Source organism: Strix aluco, chromosome 7, assembly GCF_031877795.1.
Source record: "Strix aluco isolate bStrAlu1 chromosome 7, bStrAlu1.hap1, whole genome shotgun sequence".
Taxonomy (NCBI): Eukaryota; Metazoa; Chordata; class Aves; order Strigiformes; family Strigidae; genus Strix; species Strix aluco.
The window spans coordinates 4,618,409-4,632,465 of NC_133937.1; the positions used below are offsets into that span (position 1 = coordinate 4,618,409).

General features: G+C 49.4%; 1 protein-coding gene across 1 annotated transcript; it reads right to left on the reverse strand.

Moving 5' to 3' along the window:
- Window positions 1-229: 229 nt before the first annotated feature.
- Window positions 230-13,062, reverse strand: LOC141926201 (collagen alpha-1(XIII) chain-like). Its single transcript, XM_074831624.1, has 4 exons — window positions 12,634-13,062; window positions 12,133-12,442; window positions 4,457-4,526; window positions 230-261 (listed from the first exon to the last, which is right to left on the reverse strand). Coding segments are annotated over exons 1-4 (414 nt in total). The 5' UTR covers window positions 12,636-13,062.
- Window positions 13,063-14,057: the final 995 nt, after the last annotated feature.

Genomic DNA, 14,057 nt, shown 5'->3' on the forward strand with positions numbered 1-14,057 from the left:
AATCCTGCCGCCTCCTGCCAGCTGGACCTGCCGCCTCTGGGTGACACATCCTGGGTGGGAGTCAAAGCCCCGCTGCAGCCCCGCGCCGTTTCTTGCTGGCCTCTTCCAGCAGCTGCCGCTGTGCCGAGGGGTCCAGCCACCACGGGACGGGTGCACCCAAGGGTGCAAGCAGGATGCCTGGACCAAACGTGCACACCATGTGGCCCACAGCCCCGGGGTGCAACTGGGGTTACTGCTGCACCTTTGCTCTCGTGGGCCACCCTGCAAGAAGGGAAACAGCAGCAACATTTTTGAGTTGTGGCAGCTTCTACTGGTATTTCTGTAAGGTCAATCAGAGCTGAAGAGAGTGGCCAAGCAGCTTTCCCTGCACCCCAGGCTGGGGCAGACAGGGGACGTGGGTGAGGTTTTGTATGAGAAGAAATGTCCATGGGACATTCCCTTGCAACGCCTCAAAGACATTGCCAAGAGGACCCCAGCTCCTGGCCAATGCCAAAATCCTTGCAGTTGCCCTACACCAGCCTCAAAGCCCCTATAAGAGCAAAAGGCACGCTGGTTTGTGGCAGGGTTGTGCAACCTCCCTCTGACCATCAGTCCCAGGCCCCGGCAGCCCACAGGGCCGGAGCTGCCTACTCCCGCAGCTCAGCTCCCTCCTCTGCCCCCGAGTGCTGCCACAGGCAGGGATGGAAAAGCCATTCGACATCCCTCTGAGCTGATTCCCTGCTCACACGGCTGACCGCCTCCAGTGCTGCGGGCTCCCAACCTACCCAAGGAGAAACCAGACCAAAACAAGCATTGCGGGGGCAGAGGGAAAGGAGCCAGCCTCCTTTTTTTTTTTTTTTTTTAAGGGATATTGAAGACTGGAGCAGAGAGCCAGCAGAGTGAAAAGCAGACACGTGGGGACTGTGAAAATAGGAGCTGAAGAGAGGAAGATGGGAAAGGTCTAATAAAGAGCTTGTGTATACAAAATACACAAGCGTCCACCTCCACAAGGAAGGCTGTGGGAAGGGGTTTTGGTGTTAATCCCTGGCTGTTTGAGACTGTCCAGGCAGACAGGGTCTGGACCTGCAATTGGGTCTGGATTAGACCAGGAAAACTTAGGGTTTCACCCTGTCAACGTCAAACACAATGCTCTTCCCTTGCAGCATTTTGTTATTACATGGCACAAACCAAGGGAGGTCAGTTGACCGTGAAAGGATCCTCCAGCCTCAGGTAGCTCTCCTGAGCTCTCAGCCACATCCACATCCCATATGGAAAAGAAACATTTCCCTCATCTGATCAAAAGTCATGAAGTGAGGCTCAATCCTAGAAATCAGACCCATGGTCTCACCAGCATCTGCTCAGTTCCAGAAAAATTCCCCAAGTCTCATCCTAGCACGCAATGACCTCAGATCAAAACATGGGCTGAGCTCCCTGTCCACACTGGGCCCCAGCATGGCACAGGGTCTGGGCGTGGTGAATAGCTGGGTACAGTCATTACTGCCATTGAGGCTTCAGGACCCTTTCCCAACCTGTATGAAGTTGTCCCAGATCAGTCTGGCAGATGGTGGGGACAGAAGGAATCACACAGGTTATCTGCCAGACAAGGGAACTGAGTCTAATTACCCAGGAATTGGGTAATTACCCTTGGGGGTTGTGTCATCCCCACTGAGACACCGCTGGAGAAGCCCATTGCAACCTCTGAGCTCAAAAAACACAATGCCAAAGAGCGACATCTCACTCACAGGTAGTCTCACCCAGCCCTAGTCCAAGTGATCTGAATTAGCAGCTTCCCAGCTGAAGGAAACTTTTATTTCCTTATTGTTTGTTATAAATACAGCTGCGTTGTTTTCCTGACCATGTTATTCCTATGGTCCTTATCACACGTGCTCAGATAGCCGCAGCACAGTCACACACTTCACAGTCTTCTTGTTCCCCTACTCCCAGCTTTTCCAAACTATTTACATTCACAACCCCCTGTTGTCCTGAAGGTCTTCTATGGCAATGGGTGACCCTGCCCAGGACCTCCACATCCATACTGAACAGGTCAGCAAATTAACTTGTTTTCCTTTTTCCCTTTTTTGCCGTGCTCACAGTTAGGGTTTAACTCAAATGTCATTTCTGATGAACGTTTATTTTTGGTGAGGAACATGATGTGTTTATAGGCAGTAGAGTGGGCCACTGAGAAGCAACGGGCATGCGCCAAGTCTTGCAACATCTTGATGCTTCTCAGTGCTTCTGAATACCTTGGTCTCCCACAAGGGTCACATTGTCTGGTCCTTAGGGCATTTTAAACACAAGGGAAAAAAAGGCATTGGGGATAAAGAAGAGAGACCATATTGAAACAGCATGACAGTGCTTTCAGGTGGCCAGCATTGCATCAGCCTGGACACCAAAGGGAAACACCCTGGAGCAAAGGGTCTGAGATGAGACAATGGCTACTTGAAGGTGCCTTCATTTCTGCACTGCCCAAAGACTTCACCTGCCACAACATCAGCTTTGGACTACAGCTTCATTTCCCTCAACAGATTAGCTGGCAGGGTGGGGGAAATTTTTACAAATAGTTTCTGTATCTGTAGGATATTTGATGAAGACAAGCAAGTTTGACAGGTAGAAAAGGAAGCCTGAACCTTTATGAGACATCTTTTATTATTGTTCTCCTGAATTAAAGCGGTCCTTCAGAAATATTATGAGCTTAACAGAATGAGCAGGTACCTAAACATTATAAGAAATCCAGCACTGACTGCTGCCGAGGCTTCACTAGGGATGTGGGTATCTGTAACCACATATTATGATCTTGATGCTGGAATACTTGGGCAATTCATCTATCACACACATGGTGTAGGGGGTCACATTCAGATGGCCTCAAAAATCAGTGAATCTCTTTTTTCTCTGCTCTGCATTCAAGTTCTAAGTTTCCTTCTCCAAGCTGGATCAGAAACACCAGGAGGATATTCATTCCTGTGGTTTTATGGCATTTATATGTCAAGTCTAGGCAGGAACTTGAAAATGGAGTAGTGCTATGATTTGTGTTCCCATCATAGGGAAGGGTTGAAATTTAAAAACAGTTGAACTCAGTTGTGATCTGATCATTGGAGAAGAGATACTTACAAGACATTTCATTTGGACTGTCTTTTAAAATTAAACAAAATAGTTCCTCATGTTTCTTTCTGGGACTAAAAAGAAAGTCCAACAGTCCTGATCTGGACTAGTCAAATCAGGCATTTTCCAACATTCTACAAGTCTGGATCCTGGACTTTAGTTCTTTTCCATATAGTTCATTTCCATAAACCTGTATAGCTTTGCCTCTTTTACAAGCTGCTTCTTTACAAAGCCATGTTAGTCTGACAAGAGACTATACCTCCTATGTCTGTAAATGGGTCTAAATACATTGATCTCAAGACAACATTACCTACAGCAAAGACAGCCCCCTTCATTTACCATTATCCCACTGTTGACCATACTTAAACACACCTTGATATGTGTACCACCGGACACTGTCAAACACCCCACACATTGGGCACCAAAGAGAACCAAAGAACCACAGAAAATGGAAATGCCACTTTCAGATGCTCATCCAGACACAACTTTCTCTGCCTCTTTCTTTTCAAGATGAGTTTCAGTTACTCAGTTTGGGTACACACATTCAAACTCTTCCAAAACTCTGACTTTGGGTGTGAGTGGTAGCTGGCACTTCTCTATTTTTTTGTACACAGCCAAATGCATCAAAAGACAATGAGGAAGGCTGAGTGATTCATAGTAATGGAATGAAATGCCATTCACAAATGTTTTTTCCATAGCAATTTGTCACTTATTGTATTGAAACCACTTCAGAAGATGTGTCTCAAAGAGCCTTTTGATATTAGCATGATTAAAAACATAATGCAATTAAGCAATCCCATAATATTTCTGTATGTTATATGAGCGGGACCTTGAGTGACCACTTCATTCAACCCCCTGATAAATGGCCGCTTCTAACAGAAGGCTGGTATTCTGCAAGATGCCTCGGATAGTTGTATAACACCAAGGAATTCAAATCTTCTCACCCCAGAGGCACTTTGGCTCACCAAAATTTAGCTGTTCAGCTTTGGTGTTGGGTCTAGCCTGCATGTCTCAAACCTTCTCAAATCAGCCAAGGAAGATGCACCTCCCAAGAGCCATTCTGCCCACTTCAAAATTGATATCTAAAATGAATGGGAACATCTGCCCTCTAGATGTATCTTCCTCTCTTTATTGACTACCTAGATGTCTACCTGGATGTCTATCACTTTTCCTGCTGTTTCTGTCATATGAAGAGTTAGTATTTACACATGTACCTGACTTGTTACACACATCTCCATATTGATTTTCTACACCTCAAGCACACTGTTACACAAGTATGTGTAACTTTGTATTCAAATACCACACCATATTTAAAATCTTTCAACAAGATGTAGACAAAAAAAGCCCTTCCAAATTGCTAGCCGTCCCAGATCCCTACCTGCCGGGCAGTTGCATCGCTGGTGTGTCTCTCGAACTTCTCGGTGTCTTGGCAAGTGGAACTTTAATTTCTGTCAAGGGAGAAAAAAGAGCAAATTGATTCATTAATACCGTTGAAACCAAAGCCTCAAATTCTGAGAAAAGTGGGACTGGGGGATGCTGCCCAAGTAGAGATGGGAGAGACAGAGCAGAACAGTTTGGGAAGAGATGGGAAAAACTGAGCAAAACAGTTTGGGAACGAAGAAAGACATTAAAGTTCATAGTCTTTAACTAGAAATGTGGGGTTTGATTGGAAGCAGGCTGAGGGAGTTTCGTAATGGCCTCCAAATGTGGTCCTCCTGACAGACATTACAAAATCAAGAGCCAGCAGTGGCAAATAAAGAGGTGACTGAGTCCTCATGAGAAAGTCGTGTTTCTCAGAAGACCCTCTCAGCAGATGAAAAATGGAGATCTGAAGCAGGTACTCTTCTCCTCTGTGGCAGACTCCTTATGTTCATGGAGACACTAGGACAGACAAAAGGGTCCCACTGAAAAACTGCAGCTGAAGGTGGCCTGAAAACAGCAACAGCATTTCCTGAAACCTTCAGAGGCTGTGAAGCTTAACTTTTCTCTAAGCGCAGAACAAGACAAAACCTATCAAGAGCTTCCTGAAGGTGGAATCATGTCAAAATGTTCATTTCCAATGAGTTTGGATTTCTAATGGTGCCGGCGTGTCAGTCTCCTGCTCTCTGGCCCCATCTCTGTATCTCTTAAAGGGGCAATAGAGTCCACCCCGTCTTCCCGCACTGGAAATGTCATTAAAATTGACCCATGTCCTGAGCAAAATGCACTTTAGGGACAGCATCTACACCACCCCTCATAGACTTAAACAACTGTGATTTAGTGAAGAAAATGCAAATCAATCCAAATAAGTTATTCATTAATGCCTGTGAACCGTGCTTGGTTAATGATTTGAGATTATTTGAGAAGACTGAGCTGCCGGGGTGCCTGTGCTAAGGCATCACTCCTTCTTCCCTTCTAACCCTCAAGCCCAACTGTTCATCCCAGTTGCACCTTCTTATTGTCTGACCTACTTCACAACTGGGGCCAACATTTTGAAAGAAAGAGCCTTATGTTAGCCTCAACAGAAGCCCATGCCCAGGATCATATAGAAATTACTCGATTTTCACAGGTGAGCACCTTTCTGCAAGAAGGCATCAGTTTGGGGAGAATTTCTTTTAGAGAGGAAAATAATAAAGCAACGTATTTCTTCCTGGGATGAGGGAAGGCAGAACTGGCTGGAACACTTCCATTTTTCACTTTGAAAGGACTGGCTTCCTTATTGCAAGTCAAAATCAGTAAGGGTTGTTGTGACTGACTAGAAATGGAATATTTTCAGAGGGGTTTTTTGCATGGTAGACTGAAATGTTTTGGTAGTGAGCTGATTTGATATCAGGGTGAGGAGAGGGTTTCACATGAAGAGAATTGCCAGTTCCCATATAGCATTTTATCTTCTCAGCTTAAAAGCATAGATATGTGAATCTTTCCATTTGGGCACGTTCCCATCTAGCTGCCACCCCCAGATGGCACGGCTCTGCTCCGCAGATCTGCCTGGCATTGAACACTTTGTGCTAATGGTCAAACATGGGCACAAATAGGACAGCGGAGCCTTTATTTGGATACTCAGACTGGTATGTAGACATATGCATTCCTGTTTCCATCTACACATGTGCCAACCAAAATGTCTGAACACAAGAGTGCTGCATTCGGGTGGGGTTCCCATCTTTGGGAATTAGGCTTAGCACAGGGGAGGGAGGGGTGATGGTTCACACAGGCAGGAGTAGAAAGTCATTTCCTAACCAGCAAGGGTCCGAACACCCTTGCTGCAGCAGGGCCCTTTCTAGGACAGAAATCTGCAAGGAAATATGCAACAGATCCCTGGCCTGCCAAGTGCAGAGGCACCCTAGGGGCCAAGAGGGAACCGTGCGGGGAGGGAAGGCAGAATTAGGGCTTGCTGCAAGAAGCCTTGGCTGGGTTGTTCTGCCAGCTCACAAGGAGAGGAGCAGCATAACTGGACTTACCAAGGAAGCGATGACCCAGCAGGACTTGAGTATGACTGGGAGAGGAACAGGAGCAATAGCATTTCCCCACAGCTTTATCTGCAGGGTCAGAGTACTGGAAACACCTGGGACAACTGAAATAGCCTTCTCAAGGATGGGGGCCCCTCAGGAGGGAGGCACGGGTGCTGCTGGGCAGGGCTGGGAGGACAGCCCCAAGTACGGGTACCATGCAGCCATCGGGCACTCACTGGCATTCGGTATTTTCTCCATCCCTGGCCGTCGCAGTGCCGCCCTGGAGCCCAGGAGCTCTGCACATCCCTAGGGAGTGCAAAGGGCAGTGGTGCTGTGCGATTTCCCCCCTTCAGTGGGAGGCAAAACCTACCAGGAATTTAGGAGCACTGGAGTTCTGTTTCCTGCACAATCTATTAAACAAACATTGACTGCAACAGAAAAAATCCTTGGCTTCTGGAGACCTCAGTTCAACTCTGGGTTGAGATGGTGAAATGAAATGAAGTCCTGGCCTTTTCTGGTTCCCTCATTACCACCGTGCAAAATACCACCTGGTCCAACACAAGAAGCCAGCTTTGCTCTGGACAGCAAAAAAAAAGGGCTTTCCCTCTAAAACTGGCCTTTCCAAGAGAAAACTTCCATTCCCAGGCAGCAGAAAACCACTCCATTTTAGGGCAAGCTTGACTTCTGTAAGCTCGTGTAAGATCGTGTTTGCGATCTCCTTTCTGGGTTTGCTTTTTCACCGTGGGAGACACCTAAGAGCATGAAACATCAGAGCAGCAACTGGCTACCTCTTGCCCTGGCAGAAGTGCTGAAAACACTTCTTATAGAGAGGAGTGGCTTGTCAGCATAGCCTGCTTGCTCTTGCTTGTCGTGTTTTCAGGTGACATAACAGCTGCACCTTCCCCTGTACATATGAAAGTGGCTGAAAAACCATTTGTCGGCACTGGGGCCACAACTGACTGACTCTGACACAGGGACTGTGTATTTAGGGAGCTATTGCACATCACTGAGTGCAGAGGAAAGGGAAAAAGCCTCTGTCTGCAATAAGGCAAGGCCAGGAGGGTCGGGCTGAAACACATGCTGGAATGGGCAAGAGACAGCACGGGCTTTTCCTGTGGGTTTTGTTAACTCGCCACTAGCATGACAGGACAGGGCTGGCTTGGGTGGACAGAGCAGTGAAAGCAAGACCTCTTCTCACATTAAAGGACCATGGCTGTGGCCTCCCAAACCTTGCAAGTGCCTGTCTATTTTGGATGGGCACTTGAGATTAGGTGAAAGAGAGGGCACTTCTTCAAAGGGGGCAGATTAATAGCTCTTTAACAGACGTAGTTGTTTGCAGTCACCCGGGGAGGTGAAATAATTTCCCACCACTATCTCCAACAGCTAAAAGAAACATGTTTCAAATAGATAATCTATTACAACCATCAGGAGGATTTCAAGGGCGGGTGGTTTTGTTAACTCTTATTGTTTTATCTCCAATTTCGCTGCTTTTTCTTAAAGGCCCAGCTCCTGGAATCGCAGGACCCTGTGGCATAGAGCAAAGCAAGCAGTGAGCCCTCCCAGCTGGAGCGAAAAGCTTGGAAATAACACCATCTAGATTCAAGGATTGCAAACGGTTGAAAGGAAATAGGAATTGGCTACCAGAGAAATTGGAAGAAAAAAAAAAAATCTCATTACTTTGGGGTGGAAAACACTAAGCTAAAGATCAAGGCAGGGGATGCCTAGAGCAATCTTGCTGATCCTGGGAAGCAGAATTGAGCAGTGTGCTTTGACACACTGAAGCAAAGGAGGGAAAAAATACTTTAGGTCAGGAGGGAAAGGGAGTTTTCAGGTGTCCCTTCTTTGCTTGCATAAGTAAGAAAAGAGTCCCAGGGAAATGAGCCTATTGAGAAAGCAGTGAGGATCAATGCTCCCTCCCCATCCATGGCACAGCCCCTGAAACCCTTCAGCGTCACTAAAGACACAACAAATACCTTCAACACAAGCCCCTGAGAGGTTGAACGCACTCATCACAGTGCAAAGGGGCAGGCGATCTTCCCCCAGGCTTTACAGGATAACTGCTGTTGTGTTACACACACACTTCTACTTCCACAAGCACACAAATTCTGGTGGTTTTTTTTCCCAGCAGCAGCATTGAATGCATCCTGCTCTCCACCCTGACGAGCTTTTGGCAAATGAAACAGTACCAAATGTTACCCAGCATGGGAAAGGACCTTGTTTTCTTCTTTGGAAAGCTTTGTCTCTACTGCACATGCCAGTAGTGAGTTTATTTGTGCTCTTCATACGATTTTATGATATCCCCTAAATGCAGAGGAATTCCTACATGGAGCTAAAGTTCTTCCTGAACTACCTGCTTCTGGCCCATTCCACACAGATGTTTTTGTGGGAAAACTTAGTCAATTTGTGCCTCGCAGAAAATTCCCCTCTGCTATTCACTGACACCAGGCAGAGGTTTACACAGTAACAAGTGAAGCAGCACTGGTCGGGCTGCTTCTGGGGAAGCATCTGTGGCCCTCTCTTTGCTCATCCTGAACCAAAACAGTAACACTGCCACAGCCAGCTGCAGGTGCTCCAAAACTGGGCTCCAACACCAGGAAAACATCCCCACCAGCTGGCTTTAAATTAACATTTTAAACAAACCAACCCAGCTCCTCTCCCTGCTAGTCTGCTTTACCTTTGCTTGTCTGGAAGTAGGGCACCTAACAGGACTTGGCATTTTGCACTTTTCAGTGCAATCCGTACGGTGTCCTCATGGCTGCTCACAGACCATTGGGGACCTCAAGGGCACACCTGGGCACAAACATGGCACAGCCTGGAGGGCACCATGTGCTCCAGGTCGAAGCACAGAGCAGTACGGGTTTTGAGCATAACCTCAGAGCTCCTCTATCAGCCCTTGAAGACTTCACTTCTTCGCATCCCTCCAGCTGATCTTCACAGCCACCAGAGCTAGAAATGTGCTGCCATGCCTGTGGCTCCTCACACCTCCCACCTCCCTGCCTGGCTCAGACCAGCTCTTTCCAAAGCCGGGGTTTCTTTAAAGCTTTGCTATTTTATTTTGTGATGGATAACACTGAGCTGGCAGCTGTGAAACCCATTAAGGTTGAAACACCAGGAAACCGTGAGGATGTGGCAGTGAGAGGCAGTGAGGGTCTGAGCAGGGGGGAATGAATATCCTGCTGTCATGTCCATCACAGCAAGCCCGGCCACAGCCCCTCTACCCCCAGTCACGCTCTCCTCATGCTCAGACCAGTCTCTCATTTTCCTCATTTTTCTTCTCCCATCCTTTCCCAGCTCCCCTTAATCTTTCCTGTTTTTCTCCATCCTTCTTGTCCCTCAACAGCCAGTCTGGGACACCCATCCAACTTAGCCCCACTTCAGACCTAATGAAAAGGAGGACCAGCGGAATTTGTTTTTCTTTCTTAAGCAAAAGCCCCATATGCCACCCCACCATCTGTCCACCAGCAGACCCCCGCCCTGCACCTTGAGCCGCTTGGCCCACACCAGTACCTCTGGCTGAGTTGTGAAGATCTGAAGTAGCTGTTTGAGGAGCTTAGCTGAAGTGTGTAGTGGAGTTGGGGAGGGTCTCCTCCCCAGGAGGCACAGCCCTCCCTCCCCCCACAGGCAGCAGAGCTTCCCAGGTGTAAAGGGACAGGAGACCTGGACCAGGCATCTCTGCTCCTCCACAGGCTCTGGCACCTTTCTCCAAGCTATTTTTGAAGCTGTGGCCCAGCAGGGAACCCGTAACCCTGGTGGTACCTGGGAGCAAGTGCTGGCCCCTCAAGCAGTGGTTCCTGTCCCATGACTGCTCCCCACACTGGTTGTGAGGGGGGCTGGGCCCACTCCAAAGGGGCTCAGGAGGGGCTGCTCAGAAAACAGGGGTGCTGCTGGGCGTGTGGGCATCATGAGAGCCCCATTTCCTCTCTAAGCTGGGTTATTAAAAGGCAGAAAGGTGCTGCGGCCAGCAGAGCCAGCAGGACACAGGGGGCCATCCGGCCCCGGGCACCGGTCCCGGGAGGCATCCTGTGGCACGTCTCAAATCACTTGGTAGAGATAAACTGTGACTTCCCAGGAGACTCATGCCAGCAGCGTCAAGGGGACCGCTACGCGTTATCCTCTGCTCAGTGGCAGGGAAGGAGTGCCTGCGCAAGGGTGCAACCGTGGGGCACAGGTCCAGCCACTTGCAACACTTCTGCCTCCGCAAAAAGCTTTTTTCCTATGGGGTATTGCCCCATGGACCCTGTCTCCCCCTTATTCCTCATCCAAAGAGGCCACTCAAAACCACATCCCTGAGCTCCTACGGCATTTGCTAACTCGAAGTTCATAACTTTTGACTGCAAATCCCAGCTGATGCAGGGACCGCTCCCACGAGACCCGTAAACAGTAGCCAAGCCTGTCAGCTGTAGGTTTGAACTCCTCACCACAGACCTTCACAGCTCCTAGAAAGTGGGGGTGAGGGGGGGTCCCCAGGTCCCCCCAGGTGCCAAGCAGCATTGCCCCAAGACAGGTTCCAGTAGCCACCACTCTGATCATCCCACTCCTCACCTCATTTGGTAAAAGCAGCACGCAAGATTTTTTTCAGACACAAACAGTTTTTGGGCTAGCCCCAGGGATCTCTCCAGCCTGTCTCAAGCCAAGGCTGGAATAAACAGAGAAAAGGAGAGGTGGGTAGAAACAGCCCCAGCCCTGAATCGCAGCCCCAAGCGTCCCCTAGAGCTGTGGGAACAGGTCAGTGTGGACCTGCCGGGAGAGTTCAGAGACGTGAGCCACCATCTGCTCCCTGACATATGTCAAAACCACTTCAAAGCCCCAACGAGGCAAGGAATACTGCAGGATACTCATCCTGCCCAGGGCAGAGAAGCCCAGGCAGCCCCCAGCAGCATCAGCACAGCAGAATAAAAGGTGTCAGCAACAAAAATCTGCACTTTTGGGCCCTCTATATAGACCTGCTGAAGCTCAGGCTTCTTCAGCAACAGCTTTCCCCCATCCTCAGAGGAAGAGTCCACTGGCTCCAGTGGAGTTTGGATGAGGCTCAAGTGGGCATAGCAGACATATGCTCTGCACTGATGCTCTGGCAGTACCAGAAACTATCCTGGCAGTGACAGCATGTCTCATTTTCCTGAGCCAGGAGCCATGGAAGGGGTCAGGGCTGGCACAGCGGCAAAGCCAGTCCATCACAACACTGGTGTGTTTGCAGTTACCTCCTCCCGTAGCCACACCAGCTGTGGCATGCCTTGCCTGTCCCTCTCCCAGGGCTCAAACCCACAGTGAATTCCCAGGTTTAACCTCTAGCTCTAACCCTTTCAGCAGGCAATGTCATCAGTCACCAAACAGAGAGGGCTGCAGGTTCTTCCCTCCCTGCCAGGACCAGGGATGAGGTTTCCCCCTTTGCAAAGTGCTGGACTTCAGGCACAGTGTGGGCTGGGGCAGAGGGAAGCAAACGCCAGGCAGGTTTGAGAGGTGGGAGGGACCTGAAGGCATGGGAAATTCAATCTAGCAGCATCACTTGTGCAGAAATACATTTTTAAGGGAGAAAAAAAAAAAAACAGATAATGGGACTATGTGAGCATGCACATGCCTCAAATCTATAGTACTGCAAACTATACACGCTAAATGAAAGGACACCGACCTCATCAAGCAGTTGGTCAACTCTTCCCAAAATAGCTGTCTCCATTTGGTCTGCTGAGAGCCAGGCAGGGAGCTGTGTGGGCCTGTCTGCTTCCAAGTGGGACACCCGGGACTGCAGATCGGAGGTTCGAAAGTACAGCAGAAGGCTCAGCACCAGAGAGAGCAGGGAGACGCCGGGCAGCCCCGAGCCCAGCAGGAGAGGGAGGCGGCAGCATCTCTCCCCGTCGCTGGTCCTGGGGGGAGCCACGCACCCCCTGTCAAAAGCTGCTTCGCCGATGCCTTTCCAACTCTTCTCCTCCAACATTCCCTCCCTGTCCTGAGAAACAATAAATAAATAAATAGAATAAATAAAGCCTCGCTCCTACTCTGAGAAGCACAATCCAGAAGGCATAGAAAAAGAGCGTCCAAGGGGATCCCAGTGCCAGCAAATAACAAATAACAGCAATAATGACAAAAGTGGATAGGGGGGGGTCTTTAAAAAATAAAAACAAACCACACACACATAAGAGGCGTGCAGAAAAAAAAGGATCCAACTGCAGCAAACAGTCGGAGGGGGGAAAAAAAATCTGATCAGGATTTTTTTTTTTTCCTCCTGTGTTTCAGTCTTTTGGCTCGCTGGTAGATTTTTTTTTTGTTTCCTTCTAAGCTGCCAGTTTCAGTTCCTTCGCAGACCGGCCAGGAGCTCGCACATGAAAGTCCCCATTAGAGAGAGGTAATTCTCAGCTGCTCCGGCAACGTTGTGCTCTGGCTGATCGTGGCTCCCCTGTAACATGACACACTCCCTCCGAACTACGGGGCTGGGATGAGCGAGCTGCGCGGCTTCCCAAAGTAACCTCCTCTGCTCGCCCTCTCTCTCCACCTCTCCCTTTGCTGCATGATTTATTTATTTATGCAAAGCGCCGGGGTGGGATCGGGCAGTGGGACGCCCCTGTCCCGCTTGGTCCCCAAACCACCTCTCCGCCGCCAGCTCTTCCCTTTGAAGTGACTCTCACCGAGGTTATTTATAGTGGCAGGAAAGAGATTGTAAAGCAGAGGCTGGGCTCACATCAGCCTGTGTCTGTCTTTCCTCCCCGCAGCCGAAGGGCATTTTACAGGATGGTGCAAATGGGCTATCGCGTCCCCCACGCAGACCCCAGGGCAGTCCCGAGGCACCAGTGGTGGGATATTTTGACCCCAATATTCTGAGGAAAGCAGCCAGGCAGGGTGAGAACCAGAGGGAAAGGTCTGGAAACAAGAGCTGGCTGATAAGGACTCTGCAGAAAGCAAGCAAAGGGCAGCAGGAAGCAACACCCCAGGCGGGCAAGTTGCGGCACAAGGGGAGAACATTTTGGGCTTGATTTGGACGTACAACCTGCCGAGCCTGGGGCGCACCAAGGGCGTTCAGAGGAATTAATCTGCTGAGGCCCTCTAGTGAAGCAGAGCTTCCCGTCACCTCCTCCACGTCCCGCCAGGCACGGGGCGCCGAACAGAAAACCCCCTTGGCGGGGAACAGTCTCCCCAATACGTGCCGTAGGGCAGCTCCGAGCCACGCGCCTGGGAAACAAAGCCTCTCTCTGTTCTTCGGAAGCAAGGGAGGCTCACCTCTCCCAATTTTTCCAAGCATGACATACAATATTTTATCCTCCAGGGTGACACGCAGGATCTGCTGAGCCCCTGACTGTCCGTCTGTCCATCCTTTGATCCCCTTCTTGAGCGTACACAGCAGCGAAGCAGCACGGGGCCCGTTGTGGCGCACAGTCATTAAAACCCGGGCAGCAAATTGGTCTCTTAAAATCTGGCTCCCTTGTGGCTCTTTCGCTGTCATTTACACGTTTTAAATGAAGATTTTGCGTGCAGTCTGTGCTGGAAATTACTGGCAGAGAAAACTCATATTCATCTCTCGCCCAGTCTCTGTTTCAGAGGGCTGGAAGAAACAGACCTTCTGGG

Coding starts and splice junctions, on each gene's coding strand:
- LOC141926201 (XM_074831624.1), bottom strand. Junction 4,527..12,132: donor TTGACCAACTGCTTGATGAG/GTCGGTGTCCTT, acceptor CTCCCTTGACAG/AAATTAAAGTTCCACTTGCC. Junction 262..4,456: donor GCGATGCAACTGCCCGGCAG/GTAGGGATCTGG, acceptor CCCTTCTTGCAG/GGTGGCCCACGAGAGCAAAG.